Source organism: Dermacentor variabilis, chromosome 3 (assembly GCF_050947875.1).
Source record: "Dermacentor variabilis isolate Ectoservices chromosome 3, ASM5094787v1, whole genome shotgun sequence".
Taxonomy (NCBI): Eukaryota; Metazoa; Arthropoda; class Arachnida; order Ixodida; family Ixodidae; genus Dermacentor; species Dermacentor variabilis.
The window spans coordinates 51,138,776-51,157,480 of record NC_134570.1 but is presented as its reverse complement, the minus strand read 5'-3'; the positions used below and the strand labels follow the sequence as shown (position 1 = coordinate 51,157,480).

Below are 18,705 nucleotides of genomic sequence, written 5' to 3'. Positions count from 1 at the left end.
TTCATTTCTCCGATAGCAATAATACAATGTAAGATGTATTCCGGGAGTGTTTAACCGCCGTGGTTGCTGGGTGGCCATGGCGTTGCGCTGCTAAGTCCGAGGTCTGGGGATCGAATCCCGATCGCGGCGGTCACATTTCGATGGGTGCTAAATGCAGAAACGTCCGCGTATCGTCCATTGGGCGCACGTCAGAGAAGTCCAGCTCGTCGAAATTGATCCGGAGTTCCCCTCCTCTACGGGGTGCCTCGTAATCATATCATGGTTTTGGCAAGTAAAACCCCACAATCTATTATAGAGTATAGAGGTAGCATAGCAAGAAAACAGCGCTAAACATTTCTTTTTCTTTTAAAGGAAGTGCAATAACCACGTGCGGAAAATGACATGATTGCTGCTACAGTGAGAAATAAAATTAATTACACGTATACCTAAGCGCAGTAGCATTAGGCACGCGAACACACAAAGGTTACGGGTATACAAAATATCCTTTCAGTTCTCTTACATAACGTCAGACTGAAATGAACCTCCCGCACAGATTCGGCTCTGCCGCTCTACTCGGTTGCGTAACTGCGCAGCAGCTGCTGCTTTTCGCAGGAGACGAAATAGCCCCCAACTCTCGTCTTGCGCCGCGCGTTGTTATTATTATTTTTTTCGTCCTACATTCGTTTGCGTTTACGCGCATCTTTGCAGCTGTCCAGACGCACGCTACCTTTGAGTCTCTTCTATAACGAATGTGACAAATTATCCAACCGCGAGCAATTTATACTCGCAGGATTGGAGCGAAAACATATCGTGAAACTATACTAGGCGACTCATTAATAACTTTCGCGGCAGCTAGCCGAATTCGGTACCATGAGCTGGATTGCCACGAGAGGCGGACGTTATCTTGCACGGAAAATCGCTGTGATGTTAGCTTAATAACTGAGTTTTACTAATTAAACTTGTAATTATTCACTTTAGGGCATGCGTCCTTTGGTCCTTTGTTTCGTAATTATGAAGATACTTTTTTTCCCCAGCATAACTTGCCGAGCTAGTGGCAGCGCCATCTTTGCAATCAGCGCGTACTAGCACGGTTTGCTTGTCCTATGACACGAAAAATGTAGGTGTGGCTCTCGCGTTGAAACCATCTCCATTTTATTTATATTTTTTTCTATTCCTATTTTCTATTTCCTTTCTATCTCTGTTTCTAAACCATGTCCTTTCTTTACTGTTTTTCGTTTCTCCTCTTAGAATAAGTAGTTATCTTACGCTATCTACTGTCGCCCACTTTAAGCATATTTCCCCTAGTGGGTACGTGCCATAGATAAGAATCATCATCATCATCATCATCATCATCATCATCAAATCGCGAGTAAGATACAAGGGGTGTAAATCCAGGAAGGAATAAGAAACGCTGATTAACTCGAGGCTAATGCAACCGCACAATGTTGTAATGCGGGAAGAGGAAATCCCGGGTGTTCCGCTCATTCGGGAGTTTCGACTGTAGAGCTCTCTTCCGAGCAAAATAACATTCACGTTGAATGTCGCTCGTACCGAAAGAGTCAGCGCGACAACCCCCCCTCCCTCCCCTCCACCCTTCCCACCGCCTCGTTCCTCTCGTGCCTGCAACAACCGCGCTCTACAGTCGTTACGCGAGACCTGCATGGTCTCGCTTCGAACTCAATCCTGTCACGCCACGTGTTCCCTCTCAAACATGCGCGTACACACACACGCAAACGGACGGTGCTGATTGCGAGTGCACGCGCCACCTGACTGATCCGGCTTCGGCCGCACTCGTCACTCTCTGGCCTCGCCGCCGGCACGAAGCTGAGGCCAGCGCTTCGAGCGTAAACAAACACGCTGAAATCCCGGCAGCACACTCGCTCTGTCAAATCCGTGACGGCACAGTGTAGGGTGCGCGGTTGAACGAGGTCTGAAACGCGAGCAGTAGAGAGGCAGGAGGGTCGAGGAAGCGGGGGGGGGGGGGGGGGGCGCTGCCGGAGATTATAAAAGTTCCGGTCGGGCAGCGCGGATTAAATCGAGTCCGGCAGTGAGGGATTACTCACTACACGTAGTACGACGGAGACCGCAATGGGCGCCTGGGATTCGCGGAGGAACGAACGGTGCGGGTCGCCGGGCAACGTGTGCCGCGGGACCGTGTCGCGAACGCCGTTAGCCAACAAAAACGGTGTTGATCCGTTCGAGAATGGCAAGATCCCTGCAATATTCAGGTTGTCGGTGCGTTGCGAAGGAACTTTCGGCTGTGCCTTGCTTGTCGACAATACGGCGGTGTGTATTGGGGGAAGATGCAACTGACATCAGCCAATGAGGTGCAGATATCGCTGATGCGCGCGTGCTTATACGCAGCGCGTTCCTAAGCCTCCTTTTGGTGTTTCCGGGAGCGAATGGGCCGAGCGCCAGAACACCTTTTGCTGTTTCCACACTTCTGGCGCCTATACCGTGCCTTGGAAAGTGGTGGAATGACCGGATCAGATCGACGCCAGTGTAGAACGGACACTGGCACTTCAATCCGCCATTGTTCTCCTTTACATGGTTGTCAACAGCATGTAAGGACTCGATTGGATACAGCGAACATAGGACGCTACACCGCCGTCATAATGTGCAGCAAAGTAAACTCTGCAGAGAAGGAAAGTATCTATTGCTAGAGATGCATTGGCTATGCTATACGAAAAGCAACACCTATAGGGCTGTAGGAGAAGCGCCTCGTAGCGGAGGGATGCAGATGAGTTTCGACCACCCTGTAGCGTTGTGGAAGTAGGGCCTGAATCACGGAACACGAGGCTCCCTTGCATCCCGACCCCGAGTGAAGCCTCGACGCTGATGGGAACCGTACCCAAGCCCTCGTAGACATGGACATGCGCGGACCCACTGCGACGGGTCGAAGGCAGCTATAGTATACGGCGCGCGTCACGGCGTTTTGCACGCTCCTGAACATTTGCGCAGCTTAAATATATACCCATCTAGCTAACCCCAGCCCTAGCCGTTTTATGTGCAAATGTACGTGCTCGCTCGCTCACTTACGTATATATGTATACGTTACGCAGCGTTTCGAATGGCCTGAGTGGAGACATTGATGCGAAACGTGATCATATATTGTAAGAGCGCAGTGCACTAGCTAATAACTAAGTGCATTTACGTGTTTATAGCCCCGACGTAAGTGTGCAGTGAAGTTCACTTCAACAATGAGATACTATATAGCGCGCGTTCTGGTGATAGGTTTTCCTGCTTTGCACACCCAGAGAGAGAGAGAGAGAGAGAGAGAGAATATTATTAAATGTCCTTGCTGGAATCAAGGGGGCGGGGGCCGGGAGATAGCGCCCTGCCGTAGTTCCCCTTCCTCATTCAGCGGCCAGACCTAAGCGACGCCGACTGAATGAACGAATGTACCGCGGAAGAATTGGGATCGCACAATGGGCGGACCTTCCTTCTCTGGAGCGCGCAGCCGACTCTCGTTTATACCGACTTGGCTGACACGTGATCTCTAGCCTTCGCTGCATTGCGCGAAGTCGCTGAGACGGGATGTGTGTCTGGAGCGTTCACGGTGAGCACGCGATTACGGAAAGTGGAGCCGCGTGAAGTAAGCTCAATTTTTTTATTACTCGCGTCACGCTCTTTCTCGAAAAAAAAGAAAAGAAGAACAGCGACAGAGGCAGCGTCGCGCTTGAACGAGCTGCGTAGCATGTAAAGCAGGAAGTTTGCGAAGAGTCAAACCGGCTCGCACAACAAGTTCATCCTTCCTAGCCCCGAGACGTGGGCCTTCGTCGTATCCTGTGGTACGATTAATATGTCGGCCGCAAAAAAGTACTCAAGCAGGTGAGGCGTGACAATATATATATATATATATATATATATATATATATATATATATATATATATATATATATATATATATATATATATATATATATATATCTGTGGTCCGCGCAGTAATTTTACTCGAGGAACTTAAGATTGATGACATCACGGCACGCGGAACGTCGTGGGACGTGCAAACCACCGTCGCTTCTTCAAGACACCGGAGCAATCCGCCGAAATTCTTCAAGGAATGAGGCCCGTATACGGCACAGGCAACATAAATTACGAGAGAGCAAGAAAGAAGACAAAAAAAGAAAAGAAGAACGCATCTTACGAGGACTTATACAGCAAGCTTCTTCCAGTCGCTCGCGCTGGGTAATTAATTATAGAAGCCGCCGCCGCCGCTTCTATGCATCCTCCCTCCTTCTCTTCCTCTGTTATTTTTCGGCCGTGTGCCAGCACCACATCACGCGGACGTGCGAACATTACAAGTAAGACACCGTATACGAGGTGCCCCAACTAACATGGACGGAGTAATAATAATAATACTGAAAAAAAGATAGATCACTTTACACAAACTAGGTACATATATTTCTCAATCGAGTTGAAACTTCTGGGATTCAATTAGTGAATTACACTTCATTGAATAAATTATCATTTGCTGGCCCAACTGGCAAGGTGAAAAAGTTGTGGACAGTTACCAGACTCGTCGGATTGGGATGCCTTCCGAAAGATAAAATAAGCGTGCTTAATTTTTTCCAGCTGATAAGGAAAACCAGCGAAGTCATCCAACACGAAAATGCCTTCGTTATATGCGATATTCGTCATAAGCATACATTCGCGACGTGCTGATGTCGGCGAGTTTCACACTTACTTTGCTACATCCGATATTTTGTTATATCCGTGTTCGCTATATCGAGATTCTATAGCATTTGCTTCGCACGCATTAGTAGAAACATTTTGAATAAATACGATACGGTTTATTTCTCCCTTTTCTTTCTTCTTGTCAAGGCGGAGTTGTAAATGCGGTGCTTCAGTTTCTTTCTCCAAATATTTGCCGTTTCTGGCTAGCTTTTGTTTTAAATTGAGGCCCTAAATAAAATGTCCGCTCTCAACGGTGACGGCATAACTGAATTACCTCTCGTAAGGAGGTCGTCCAATGAGAACGTTTCTGCTCCGCCGCATGTATTTGAATAGCGGACTCGGGAGTTGCTTCCGAGACGAGGCATCCTCCTCCTCTAAACTCCGGCGCCGCTCACTCAGGCAGAACACACAGGCGCCGCTTCTCGCTTCTGCTGCAGTCACCGGCGCCTATAGTCACGGCTGCTTACTTTGCTCGCCTCCGAGAACTAACTAGCGACGCGCGTGGTGGCCTTTCACGACGCCTGTTTTGCGGCTGATGCGTCGCCGTTCCATCTCGTCGGCCCGTCTTAAAAATGCATGACCGAGAGGCTCTCCCTTCGAGCCTGGAGAGAGAGAAAGAGAGAACGTAAAGGTAGCGCATGACTGAACGCTGATGAACAGTGTCGCCTGTCGTGGATGGCTGCTGCCAAGGGCTGCTTACGCGTACCGTGTTTACTCGAACCTATAGGTCGACTTTGACTGCAGGACAATGCCCGAGAGCTGGACGTGCGTAATTCTATCGTTGTTTCCTCCAAGTAACTTGGTATGTTCTGAAAGAAGAAGATGAATTAGAAGAATGTCCATTGAAGAAGTGGCCTAATGGAATTGCCGGGTTTAACCTGCCGTATTTAGAGGAAACACGAGCGTTTGTCAAGCTGCGCTCTTCCGGCTTTTTGCCGATGATCCTGACATTGTGCAATCATGATGTCGAATAAATCAGTCTGTCTGTCTAAGAGTGCACAGCTGGTTAGGAGAGACGCCGTAGTAAAACACCTCCGGATGAAGTTCTGATTAAGTTGCGGATTAGGTTCTTTAACCTGCAATCGAAACACGGAGCGCTTTCGCTATTTCCCCGTTTTTCAAAGGGTTTGCTACGAGCATGCAATGCCAGGATGTTCGCAGTACCAGTCGGGGCGAGTTCAGTGGCTGTGGCATTCCACTGCTGCGCACGAGTTGGCAGGTTCGATCCCCACAAAACGCGGCGCGGCCGCATTTTTGATGGGGACGGAACGCGAAAGCACTCCCGTACAGACCCCAGTCCACTCGCGGTTCCAGAGAGGAGGTCCTGGGGTCCCGAGCTTTCCTAGCCCATTAGCACCACTATAACCAAGCACAGTGCCAGGGGTGCTGTCCGTCGTACTATTATACTTCGATGCGTGTGGCGTCAAGTCTCGCAAAGTCTCGCGAAAGGGGTCGTACCGCCGGAAGTGATCGCTTCGGAGTACCGCCCGAGGAAGACTCCATAGTTCCGCATACCACGTTTTCGTACGTGGAGGAGGAGGAAGCATGACGTCAACCACCTTATTATCTCCTTGCAAGGAAACGTCCCCTGACGCTGCCCATCTCTCTTTCTCCATCCCGTCATGGTCCATCTACGCCATGGTGGCAGGTCTTTTTTGGCCCACTGTTTGGTTTGTGGTACGTTTTAGTTACTACGCTCTAACGAGGCCCGAAGCACTATAGAAATTACCGCTCGCCTATATCACGTGGTACGGCCGAACTTCCGATAAGCCACTTACTTTATAATTGACATTCCTAACCTTCAAAATAGCAACGTGACGCTCCTTCCGAGTATTTCTCTCTTTTTTTTTTTTTCATCCTCAATGTTTTCAGAACATGTGGCGGCCTGAATTCGATCAAATACGGTATGTGTTTCAGAGCTGGAAAGAGATGGGATGACATTCATTAACGTTACCGGGCGCGCGATGCTTGACATGGCATAGCTGTCGCGGTGTGCAGGTACCATGTGTCGCACTTCTGTCAGAGATCGTTTTAATCTTCATTTTTACTTCGGCCTAATGAGAGAACGCAGGACCAACTCATTTGTCTTGCTTTCTGTCCTTCTTCAAGCTTTTCGTTCGACGTACATTTCTGGCGTTTTTTTTTTTCTGTTGGTGTTCGTCTTATTCTCTTACTTTCTTTCTCTGTCTGACGTCAGAAACGACCGCCCGCGCGACTCGGTTGATTATTCGCTCGTGGAGCTAGCGGAGAAATTTTTAATGCGCTCTTTCTGAGAGATGAAAGCACATCGCTCGTCGCGTCGTATGGCTCTCGTTTTTACTTTCTTCTTCGTCATAAGCGTCTATTTTTATTAATTTTTTATTTTTTATTCTTTCTCGAGGCAATGTATTACCCCTAGAATGAACTCACGAGATTCAAAAGAAACCTGCCTTTGATATTCAACCACGGCTCATGTATGAACGTCGCATTATCTATACCCGGGCGGGATCGGCTTCTATCCTTCCATGCAGGGATGCAGGTACAGAAACAGTCATGGACTTTTAATACCGGTATACGCATTGAAGCTGCATTATTGTTTTTTTTTTTACCTGCCATCTGTACTCGAGCTTTGAGTCCCGACGTTTATGCGATACCTTCTCGAAGGGTCTGCGCAAAAGTGCGTTTCTGGTTTGACGTGAATTTTTCCCTCGCAAGGGAAAGCTTCGGTAGAGCGAAAGTTCTGCTCGCCGAGTGATTTGCGTGAAATAATTCTTTCATCAAAGCGCCCCGTCGAGAATTATCACTGAATGAATGAATGAATGAATGAATGAATGAATGAATGAATGAATGAATGAATGATCTGAAAATCAGTGAATAGGTTTTGATAAGGCAACATTGAGGTGTGACGGAACGTAAGGTTGATGCTGAGATTGTTCTTGACCATCGGTGTCTATATCGGCCTCTCTACAGTTACACCGATTAACCGTGAACAGCTAAACATAACTTAGTTTGTACCTACATAATAATACTGCAGTTGGCTATGGGGCCACTGCGCGCTATGGCCTGTGTCATATTCGTTGCTTACGAGCTGAAATCGTCGCTCGCTCGCTCGTCGTTCGTTCGTTCGTTCGTTCGTTCGTTCGTTCGTTCGTTCGTTCGTTCGTTCGTTCGTTCGTTCGTTCGTTCGTCCGTCCGTCCGTCCGTCCGTCCGTCCGTCCGTCCGTCCGTCCGTCCGTCGCCATGTGGGGTTTCTCGACTACCGTATACGAGACTTCCGACGCGTGCGTGACTGCGTCCGAGCACGTTCCCACACGTTCCCGCGCGTACGAAAGTCGCACGAACCTGAATCATTGTTTGTTGATTTAAAAAAAAAACGTAGCTACAGCCTCGTCAGTGGCGGTTAAGTGTAGCTAATCACTCGTCGCAAAACTCGTCCGGCTATCATCGGCATCCCCAGCTCAACTGAAGGGGCCCTTTTCTATTTTCTTTCTTTCTTTATTTTTTTTAGCACCGTGCGCCAAAGAGTGCTATCAGAATGCAAAACAGGCCCGGCGACGCCGGCGTGGGAACGAGCTTTCTTCGCTCTTGCCAGCCTTTCCGGCGCGCCGCTGACTCTTACAGCTCTGGCTTCGTTTTCCGCGTGCACGCGAGGTCGCGCTCCATTCCTCCACCTGTCTGACGGAGGCGCCGATGATAACCAGCGTGCGCGCCTGCATTCTTTCGGCACCACCGACGCCGGACCAGTTTCTCACGGTTCTCGATCCGCCGCCGGAAAGGCTATACTCACAATACGCGTATGTATATGCGCTGACTCGAGACCGATGCGTGTCTGTAATGCGGCAGCGATGGGCTGCTTTTTTTTACGTCCCTACTCTCGGCGGGCCGCTTTAATTCTCTCTCCCTAATAAACTGTGTTGTAAGAGGTGTTAGCTTTTCAATCGGCGCCGGCCACTGCAGGCATCTCAACTACTGATGCCCGGGGGGGGGGGGGGGGGGGGGCGAAATGCGAAAACACCCGTGTACTTAGATTTAGGTGCACGTTAAAGAACCCTAGGTGGTTTAATTTTCCGGTGTCCCCCACTACGGCGTGCCTCAGAATCAGAGAGTGGTTTTGGCACGTAAAACCCCATAAAAGAAAGTCTGCTGATGCCAGACGAACGACGTCTCGCGTATTAATATCGCCTTACAACTTCATGTGTTCTTCACTCGCTTCAGGTTCGGTTTACTTGAGCCGGCCAGTAGTAGCCGACGCCGGTGGATAAATAAATAAATAAATAAATAAATAAATAAATAAATAAATAAATAAGTAAATAATTGATCGGCGCCGGCTACTACTGGCCGGCTCGAGATAAACCGAACTCAAAGCGAGTGAAGAACACATGAAGCTGTAAAGCGATATTAATACGCAAGACGTCGTTCGTCTGACGTCAGTTGTTGATATGTCGGCAACTTAGCGCGCTTAAATCACTGTATGCCTTTTTTTGTGTGTGTGTAATATCGCCTTACAGTTCACGTTTCGTGTGTTTTTCACGTACTTTGGGTTCGGCTTATCTTGGACCACTGTATACTTTTCAGATAGAACGAACATATACTAAATATGATGCCACGTGTCGGAACTGGACAGAGGAAAGGTAGCAAGAAGGAAGAAAATCAGACAAATTCAGGTGATGTAAATACAATGGAAACAGCTCACGACAGAGATCTTATGAAACACCTTAAAACGCAAAAGAGTCATCTCATGTAAATTCAGAAATGACAACTCACAAAAGAGCTCACATAAAACGCACTAAAAAGTCACCTCGTATAGATACAATGAAGACTGCCCGAAAAAGAGGCCACATAAAATCAGGGCATCGAACCGGAACTAAACTAAGAACCGAAAGAAGAACGATAATTTTGTTCGAACTGGTGCTGAACCGGAACATTACGATTTTTTTTTTTTTACTCCGGAGTGAAACCGAAGCTAGAAAAAAATAACGAGTTTTAAATTCAGGTTGGCCACCTGTTCTGGAGATCTTCATCCACTCATTGCCTGCACTTCTGGCTGGACTGTGTTATTTCCATTTGTAGATACAGACCACCGTATTCCCGTGATTTTAAAAGTATATATCGGCACCGTTAGTGCTGTTTTCAGCGTATTGCGTACGTCAGTGAGCAGACTACAGGTGTTGTGCGATAACGCGACGATATATTTGCATCGCGTCCGGCGTGCGGACCCACCAGACGGTGACGCGTGCGAAAAGTCCGAAACGTTGGAGCACGTGCGCCTATATTTGTTTGCTTGTCCCCAGTACGACTGAACGGCAGGCATTTGCTCTCTCTCTCGTTAGCGCCATCTAACAACAGGCCGTTCAATGGAAAAAACAAAACTGGCCTCGATTCAAGGTTGTGAACCGGCCATTCGAATACGAGCTTCTAAGTATATACTTGCATCCTACTGCCCTGTCCTTGTAATTGCTCCTAAGTCCCTTATCTTTGTCCTCTTATCTTTACCCCTGAGCAGATTAGTAGACTAGAGGAGTCTCTGCGTTTCCGCGATATATTCTTCTATATCTCTCTCCCTCTCTCAATAAAACTTTGCTTCACATAGCTTCCAGCATTGGCTTCGGATCTGCATAATTATTTTGTAGCTATATGCTTGCGGCCTGAAGAACAGGCGTAATCTTTGAGCGCAGCTTAGTTGCAGCGTAGAATTTTTTGTACAAAATAAGTTTGTGCTTCTTTTTCTGTGATTGTTCATCGGTTATAGAAACAAACTTGAACCGTTACATTTTTCCGCTCCGGTGCTGAGCCGGAACTGAACCGAAACGAAAACCGGAATTAAAAAAAAAATAAGAGAAAGATTCGGTGCGTGAAACACCCTGCATAAAACACACTGGAATGCAAGGTCATCTCAGATAGATACACTGAATGCAGAGAGCACGAAGCCAGATCACCGAATGCTCTTGTATACGGAATTCTACGGCGCTACGTTGTACGTTAAGTTTAACGTAATAACGGTGGTAAGGGAAATAGCGTTACCGTTCCGCAAGCGAAATTTGCAGAAGGCGTTATTTTTTTCTTTTTCTTTTTTAAGTATAGCGCGATAGAGTAGTTTACGTGCGGGAGGCTATAGAGGAGGTCCGAGAGGTTCGGTGTTTTCTTGATCACAACCGTACCACGAAAAGTGGCATTGAAGCCGGAGAAAGTACCGAGGAAGTTAATTGTCACGCAACTTACGTTTGATTGATAAGTATAAATATTACGGAAAGCGAAACCAGACGCCTGCGTGTCTTGCCGCAGCTGTTAAGCGAACCCACGTCTTCAGCAACGCGGGTGGTACACTGTACCGTAGCAGCCGTCCTGCGGCGCCCGTAACCTCTTCCTTGGTGTGCTTGCGACGTGTGCACAAATTTAGCCCTGGGAAGTGTTGGCCAGCGCCGCTCGTCCTCGCACGTTCGTTTTCCAAGGCGTTAAACTTCTCTCAGTTCTGGCACTGTCCGTCGTTTCGCGCCATGCGTGTAGTATACTTCCGTCGTTCAGCGTGGAGTACGTATACGTTTGTCCGCGGTCGGCACTCTTCTCGGCTCTTTTTTATCATTTGCTCTATTTCTGTTCCCGCTCGCCCTCGAGCTACATACGAACGCTTTCGGTGTTGTAATAAGGCGCAGCCCTTTGAAAGCCTGTCCGCCTTGACACCTCTCGTTCCTCTCGTCGTCCGCTGAAACGACGCGGTTGCCCGCCCCGGCCGCCGCAGGGAATCCCCCTTTTCAATCGGACGCCGGGGCGTCTGGCGCTGACTGCTCTTCGCCGAAGGGAACCGACGCGTCTTGGGCCGATGGAAGCCGAAACCGGCATCTAGAACCTTTCACTCATACTTGGCCTCTTCGTTTGTTTGTTCCTTCCTTCATTCGATCGCTTCCTCCTTTCCTTTGTTTAGTTATCTCTCTCTGTCGCTCTCAGCCTCGTGTATCCTTCTTTGTTTGCTTTGCTTGCTCGTTCGCCTTGGTCGTTTGTTTCTTATAGGCCCCATAGTTTGTGCCTTAAGCCCGATTCGAACGTTAGCAGAGCTGCGCGAAGATATGTCAAGCTCGTAATGGAATCGGAAATATCAAAGCAGGTAATGGGGCTGGAGGGGGAGAGGGGAGGGGGTGTATGGAGGGCCTAACCATCGTACGACCTCGTCGCCTTCCCCGGCTGAAAGGTATACGACTCTCCGGAAAATGGGATTTCCGTTTATCTCGCGCGCGCTGCAGTTTTTTTCTTTTTTTCTTCTTGATGACGTCATTCTCAACAAACAACCACGCGGCATCGAGCCCTTTCCGAAGGCATGTGGCGCCAACTTTCGCGGACACCGCGGGCCCCAAAGTTGTCTCGAAAATAGTTTAGGCGCTGTCACTCTTCCTCCTTTTCCCAGACTCAGTAACGAGAAAGCCTTATTTGCTTTTCTTTTTCTTCTTCTGCCATTCAGGATGAAGACGCCACTGCCGATTCTTCCGCAGTGGCGTAGTGGCTCGGTGGATACGGCGTTCTGTCGTTGAGCACCAAGCCGAGGGTTCGATTCCCGTGCGTGGCAGCAGCATTTAGATGAAAGCGGGATGCAAGAATGTTCGCGTAACGCGCTTTGAACGCGCAGGTTGAAGAACCGCAGGCTGTCAAAATTATTGGACAGCGCTCGCTATGTAACCTGTAATAAGTAACGGTAAACAAGTTCACGAAAACTGGAAGCCTTCGAGCGCTAACTACGATTACTCGGTTCAACGTTTTTAGATCTCTTGTCTTCCTGTTCCTTTCTTCGACAGCCTTAGTATCCTGCTTCACGTTCGTTTGTTTCCGCTCCCGACCATGGAATCTCATATCAGGGATGATTAATCGAGGTTAACCACCCAGAGAAACGCGAGGATCATCAGAAGCATTCATTCATTCATTCATTCATTCATTCATTCATTCATTCTAACGGCCCGTGCAACGGAGGGGCTACCTAGAGCCTAGATTTCCCCGCTCCTGCGTTGGTCTGAGACGCTAGCGCCAATCAATCAATCAATCAATCAATCAATCAATCAATCAATCAATCAATCAATCAATCAATCAATCAATCAATCAATCAATCAATCAATCAACCGGACGTTAGCCACTGGACCTGACGCTGCATGGTCAGGAGCGGATTACCGAGCGAGAGTTGCACTTCGCAAATGAGGCCCACCACTTTCCCAGAAACGTCAAAGCTCGAACGGCGTTTCTTTCTTCTTTCTATTATTGGTATATTTTTTTTTCTCGTTCTTTTTCTGTGCATCTTCCACGCAAAGAGCGCTCGGAAATCTCCTTGTCAGCCGGCACCGACATAGAAACGGCTTCTCTCTTTCGTCGATCGAATCTGCGATGTGCCCCGACGTCTGCGAATGCAGTGACGAGCAATCCCTTTTTAATCCGGATAAGATGAGATTATGTATACGCGCAGTTCCCTTTTTTTTTTTTCGGAGGGAGGGCGGGGAGAGGGGGTGGGGGGTTGGAAGCGGGGGATGCTTGGCAAATGTGCGTCTCTACGTGCACCTATCCGGCAAGTCACGCGACAGACAATCCAGTTTGAACCGGCCGTGCGACAACCTGACCTCTGCTGTTCGCCGCAGTGAAGGCTGTACTGCCGTGATTGGATTAGCTCCTTCTTTTGGACGCTGCAATCTCGACTCGCTCTGGCGGGGTCTAAACGAAGAAATAAAAAAGTAGGGAATGAACAGAAACTATGGCGATGGCGAGGTCGAAACGAAAGGGAAACAAACAAAACTTAGGAGGAATAGGAATGAACTATATATAGCGGATGAAAGGGGACAGAATCATACGAAGAGAACGGCTATGGCTTGTAGCTGACGAACAGAAATACTGCCTAAAAAGGGACGTAAAGGTACGGCCGCGCGCCTAAACAGCGAATTGCTATAACCGGAGAGGTGGGCCAGAAGACATGTTAACTAACAGTTTTAAGGACGACTCAGTTGACATCAAACAAATACAAGGTATAGTGGAGCGTACTAGCGTACTACGTGGTTTGTTGTTTAACCTGCACTACACCTTGGGGATCGGCTCACATTTTCGCCGAGTAAATCCGCCATTCCGGCTCCGCTTTTAGGCGCTCTCGGATTCAACGAACTCATCTGGGTTTAATTTCTGGCCTTTTCTGTGCTAACTACGCGTTATTAGTGCTCCATACATAGTTGTACATTAACTTGGTGCGTCTTTTCTTTTTTAGTTCCAAACTTCATTTTGACGTTGTCCTACGCGCACTATAGGATGGCTCAAATCGTCTGATTTGCGAGGCGAAAGTGGCCGATAACCCAGATCGAACAAACTCCCACATCGATGCGACCTTATCTTCAGAACAACAAAGCCCCCCAAAAGCGCGCAATCATTAGGCGTGCACACTACGAGTAAATAATTAAGCGGCTGGTGCGACGCTGGCTGATAGTTCACGCAGGCTGGCCTCCTCTGCTTATCGACGCTGAGCGATCAGTCTGTGCCTTGGTCGTAGAGCACACTCGTTGATTAAAAGAAAAATTTATCGCGGGAGCTCTCGGATATGACTACACCGGAACGAAGAATTCGTTTCCCTTAGCGTCGACGGCGCCCATTTGATCGGTTTTTCCCATTGAAAGGGCTATGTCAAACTGCTGTAGAGAGCAGGTTCCTGACTTAGACTTTCAACGTTATTACCGAAAATATTGGAAGATAGCAACATTTCAAAGCACGAGCATGAAGTTTGCCAACTATGTAACTCAGCATTGAAATCCAATAGAATGAGTCACCTTAAGTGAACGAAGCTGATATATTCATACGCTGCATGCCCTGAAATACACCGTTAATTTGGGTGCAGGGCTATTGCAAAACGCTCGCAAGAACTGCAACTGTTTCACGTGATTTCTAAAATCGTGTATCACGTACGTTTGTACATCGAATAACATGTGCAGTTTACGGGACTGGGACATCTGCTTCTGGTTTGGAATTACAGATTTGTATAAACTTCGTGCTTCAGTTTCTTTTTCTAAATGCCAGTTTTCGGCAATTTCTGCACACACAAGAAAAGAAGGTCCCAAATCAGAATCCTGTTTCCTACAGCCTGTAAAATTCAGCTTTGCCTCTTAAAGGAAGCAATTTTAATTGAAATAGGACCAGCAGTCGTTAGATGAGGGCATTTTTGCGCTTCTGGTGTGTTTTGGCACGGACATCATAGTTGGCCCCACAGTGGAGCTTCCTCTTAAAGGACACGTGTTGCATCCATCCTACTCTCTCTTGGCTGATTAGCTGTTGATGGCCCACAAGCTTCTGAGAGCCGCGCCCCTCACTGCAGTTACTGCAATGGCTCGATCCCGAAGGAAATGAAATGGGCTGGCATCAAGTTAGGTTAGCTCATCTGTACGATGTGACCATATTCACGAGCCAGTGAAACAGCCAGTTTTTGCTCTCACTTTCACGCGGCGTTCGCCATCTCGCAACTAGGGCCCAGCAACAAGTAGTAGTAACACGTCCTTTATAATTCCCTAGCCATGCTGCGGGCTTTTCAGTGTCACGCATCGCGTGTAGAAAAATAACGAAAAAAAATTTGTGGACGCTAACGTATACGCATTGCGACACCACCATCTCTCTCAGGCCAAGAAGGTGGCGGGCCGCACCAAGCACCGGGACCCCGTGGCGGAGAGCTTTCTGGAGCTGAACGTGCGCAGTCTGCAGCAGCAGCACTACGGCGCGCTGAGCGGCTCCGCCCGGCCCTCGAGCGTGCCGGTGACGCCCAGCCACCAGCACTACCAGCGGCCCGGCGAACGGGGCGTGGACCCGGACCTGCTGTCTCCCTCGAGCAACGAGGACAACACGTCGCCCACCGAGCTCAACCGGCACTTCACCGACAAGCCGCCGCCCGTCAAGAAGCTCGAGGACAGCTGGCAGCAGCAGCAGCAACAGCAGCAGCAGCGCTGCCCGAGCATTGGAGGACCGGATGGACTGGAGGTGCGTGCTGGAGCTTATGTATAGGTTGGCTGTCCGCGTGGACGCGATGGGATGGCATAAGACGCAGATAGAGCAAGGAGCGAAGGCGCTGATCGAATCACTGCGTCTGGTCTTGATATCAATGTGATTTCGCTTGCTATCGAAAGCGTATCGATTTGTGGAGGGACACGGATGAAGCTATGCTCGCGGACAACTTTCTGTGGCTACGAAAGGAAAACTACGGGGGCGGAGCTTCTGCACATGTGTCACGGCGCGAAGTAGTCTGCCAGCGCGTGTGACAGCGCTTTTGGTTGCCCAGTACAGACGGTGAATCGACGCAGCCTCCACGTGCAACGGTATCGCGTTTACCCAGACGCGGAAGGGAGAAGCTGCGAAATGAGTAACCATTTACATTCAGTGGTGCGTTTTGTCTTATTTAAGTGTTGCTAATAAGGTGCGTATGTTTTCTCTCCCCCAGCTTAAAATAACGTGGGTGAAAACTCGGCATTCTTTTCAGAAGCGCTCTCACTCGTGCGCGTGCTTTGGCTCCGTAGCTTTCCTTTCGTAGCCACAGTAAGTTGTCCGCGGGTGTAGCTCACCTTGCTGTGCCGACACTCGCTCATTCGCTCGCTCACGCACAAATGAGATATACTCGGTAGTATTCGGAGATCAGTTGTATTGACCCTTAAAAATCGCTTTCGGAAAAGCCAGAAGCAAGGAAGGTGCCATCTCGGTTGAAGAAGAGGTCTAGAAGATGGATATCGCAAGACCTTTTATTTCTTCATCTTCTGGAAGTCGTCTAAAAGTGGCATTCTGATAGACAAAGCAATTAGCCTCGCCACGACGCGCGACGGAGTCGTACATACGGCGCTACAGCAGTACAAACGCGAATTAACGATGTTCCATACAGCGTGTGGGCGGTGACAGCGAAACGTTCCCGTCCCTCCCGATGCAGGACAGCAGGGCCTCGTCGCCCGTGCCTATGGGCTCGCGGCCTCCGAGCTCGGCGCTGCGCTCGAGCCCCTTGTCCTCCGAGGCGTGCAGCGTGCGCTCTTCGGTGCGCAGCCGGCGTTCGTCGGGTTCGCCCAGCGGCCGCCAGAGGAGCGCCTCGGGGTCGCCGCGGCCCAACGGCCTCGCCACGAGGGTCGCCTTCGCCCCAGCTCCGCCAAGGCGGTACGTGGTTTGCACGATTTTTTTTTTTATTTACTGACTGACGAAAGGAAAAATTGTCATCCAGCCGACTGAAGCGGGAAACTACGTACAATGAAAGCTACAAAGCTCGGTCTACAAAGTACCTTTTCATTGGTCTCGGGTCCGATTGCCTGAGCAGGACGAATTTTTCATCTGCAAAGGTTTATTTCCGAGAAACCTGTTTGGGTTTCGTTTGAAGTTTCGCGATACAGGCCGGGGGATGACAATTATTCCCGTTCATGAACTCTCCTACACCTTGCGGACCTACGCAGCACTGACTGATTGATTGATTGATAATTTGGTTGCATCTTTCGTTTGGAAGTGAATGGCGACGTTAATGCGATTAGCAACCTTTGTTATGATGGGTGTGACATCTTTCCTTTGGAGGTGAATGGAGACGTTAATGCGATTAGCAATCTTTATTACGATTGGTGTGAATTATTTATGGGGGGGGGGTGCTTTATATGTTATGATGATTATTATGATGACTACTTTATCCCGATGTCATATCCCCGTACCATCCTTGAACCACAAAACCTTATGAGCACATTAGCCGACACACGAAGAGGCAATGTCGCCAACCATAATGCCGAATGATACGTGAGGACACTAATATGTCTTGATGTAATCACTGCACCCCAGTTTAAAACCCGTAGCAGCCGCCACTATCCCTATAGTATCCTGGCTGCAACTTGGTTACAATGGCTATCCCCCAAACGGCCGCTCTCGACGCAGGGATGGGCATGCAATCGCTTTAATGTGTTAAATAGGCTACCTTACCCCTTGCGTAACCTTGGATCATCCTTTCCCGGTGACTGAATAGGCGCATGCCTATATTACATAGCAGTGCCGAAGTTGTCTCCAAGTGGCGCACATGCAGTCACCCAAGTTGTGCGCTTGGTCACATGGCAGCATGTCGTCTATATCGGGAACATAATCCAATGACCCACGTTGTCCGCTCGGCAAGACAGCAAGCCATGCAGCGCATACCTAATGGTCCAAGCTAGTAGACAACGTGGCTCACCGGGTATATGAAAGAGTTTAAGTGTACAGTTACAGCTGGATCTAACGAAACCAGATTTTGCGAAGTTCCCGATCTAACGAGGAAAGTCACACTCCCCGGCAGGTACCCATAGGGTTCAATGTTATCATGAACCCGAGTTAACGAAACAAACCTAGCCGAACTCGATTTAACGAGGTTTTTCTGAAATAAATGAGTAAAACAACCAGTGCTTTCTTTCTAATTTTGGCACATACAGGTTATATACTTCGAGCGTGCGCTCTAAAGCTATCGCGTTAAAACATCTAGGCGCCATGGTCACATCCCTAGCCTTATTTCGACGAGGCTGCACGCCGCGCCCGTGCACGGAACAGCCGACTCAACACCGGCTCGGTAGGGGCGGCGGTGGTTGCGTTCGTTATTTCGTGGTTTATGCGGCAGACGGCTGGATTAGCGGCAAATACATTGCCGCGGTAAGCCTTCGCGTGTCGCTACGTTACAATTTTATATTTCGAAGGACCGAAAAATTCATTTCTCTTGATTTTACGAACTTCCCGATTTAACGAAATTATTCGAGCGTGGTCATCACTTCGTTAAACCGAGTTTCAACTGTACGTACCGCAAACTCGGTGAAGATACCCAAAAAGCGTCAATCGCATTAAAACAAATTAGATGAAAGGTGGCGGTGGGCAATGGAGTTTGAAGGAGCCTCGGACACCACAACTGCCTCGCTGCCAGCCATCTCGCGGCCAGCAAGACCTTTGTGTATACGAAAAAGAGAACGCTTAATTCTCGCGCACATTAACTTTCCTTTCTTTTTTTTCTGGCCACCCTTTTAAAGCGCACTCGCAACTCAGAACCGTGCGCGTCCGGTTCAAGCACGCTGTCTCCGTTGTCCTGCAGGTCACGCAGCGACGCGACATCGCACTTTG

At 48.9% G+C, this 18,705-nt stretch overlaps 1 protein-coding gene across 1 annotated transcript in view; it reads left to right on the top strand.

Moving 5' to 3' along the window:
- Window positions 1–18,705, top strand: part of LOC142575587 (uncharacterized) — a 252,699-nt gene that overhangs the window by 219,941 nt on the left and 14,053 nt on the right. Inside the window, exons 6-7 of the mRNA XM_075685069.1 lie at window positions 15,250–15,603; window positions 16,538–16,755. Coding sequence (XP_075541184.1) covers window positions 15,250–15,603; window positions 16,538–16,755 — 572 coding nt within the window. The remainder of the gene's footprint in view (window positions 1–15,249; window positions 15,604–16,537; window positions 16,756–18,705) is intronic.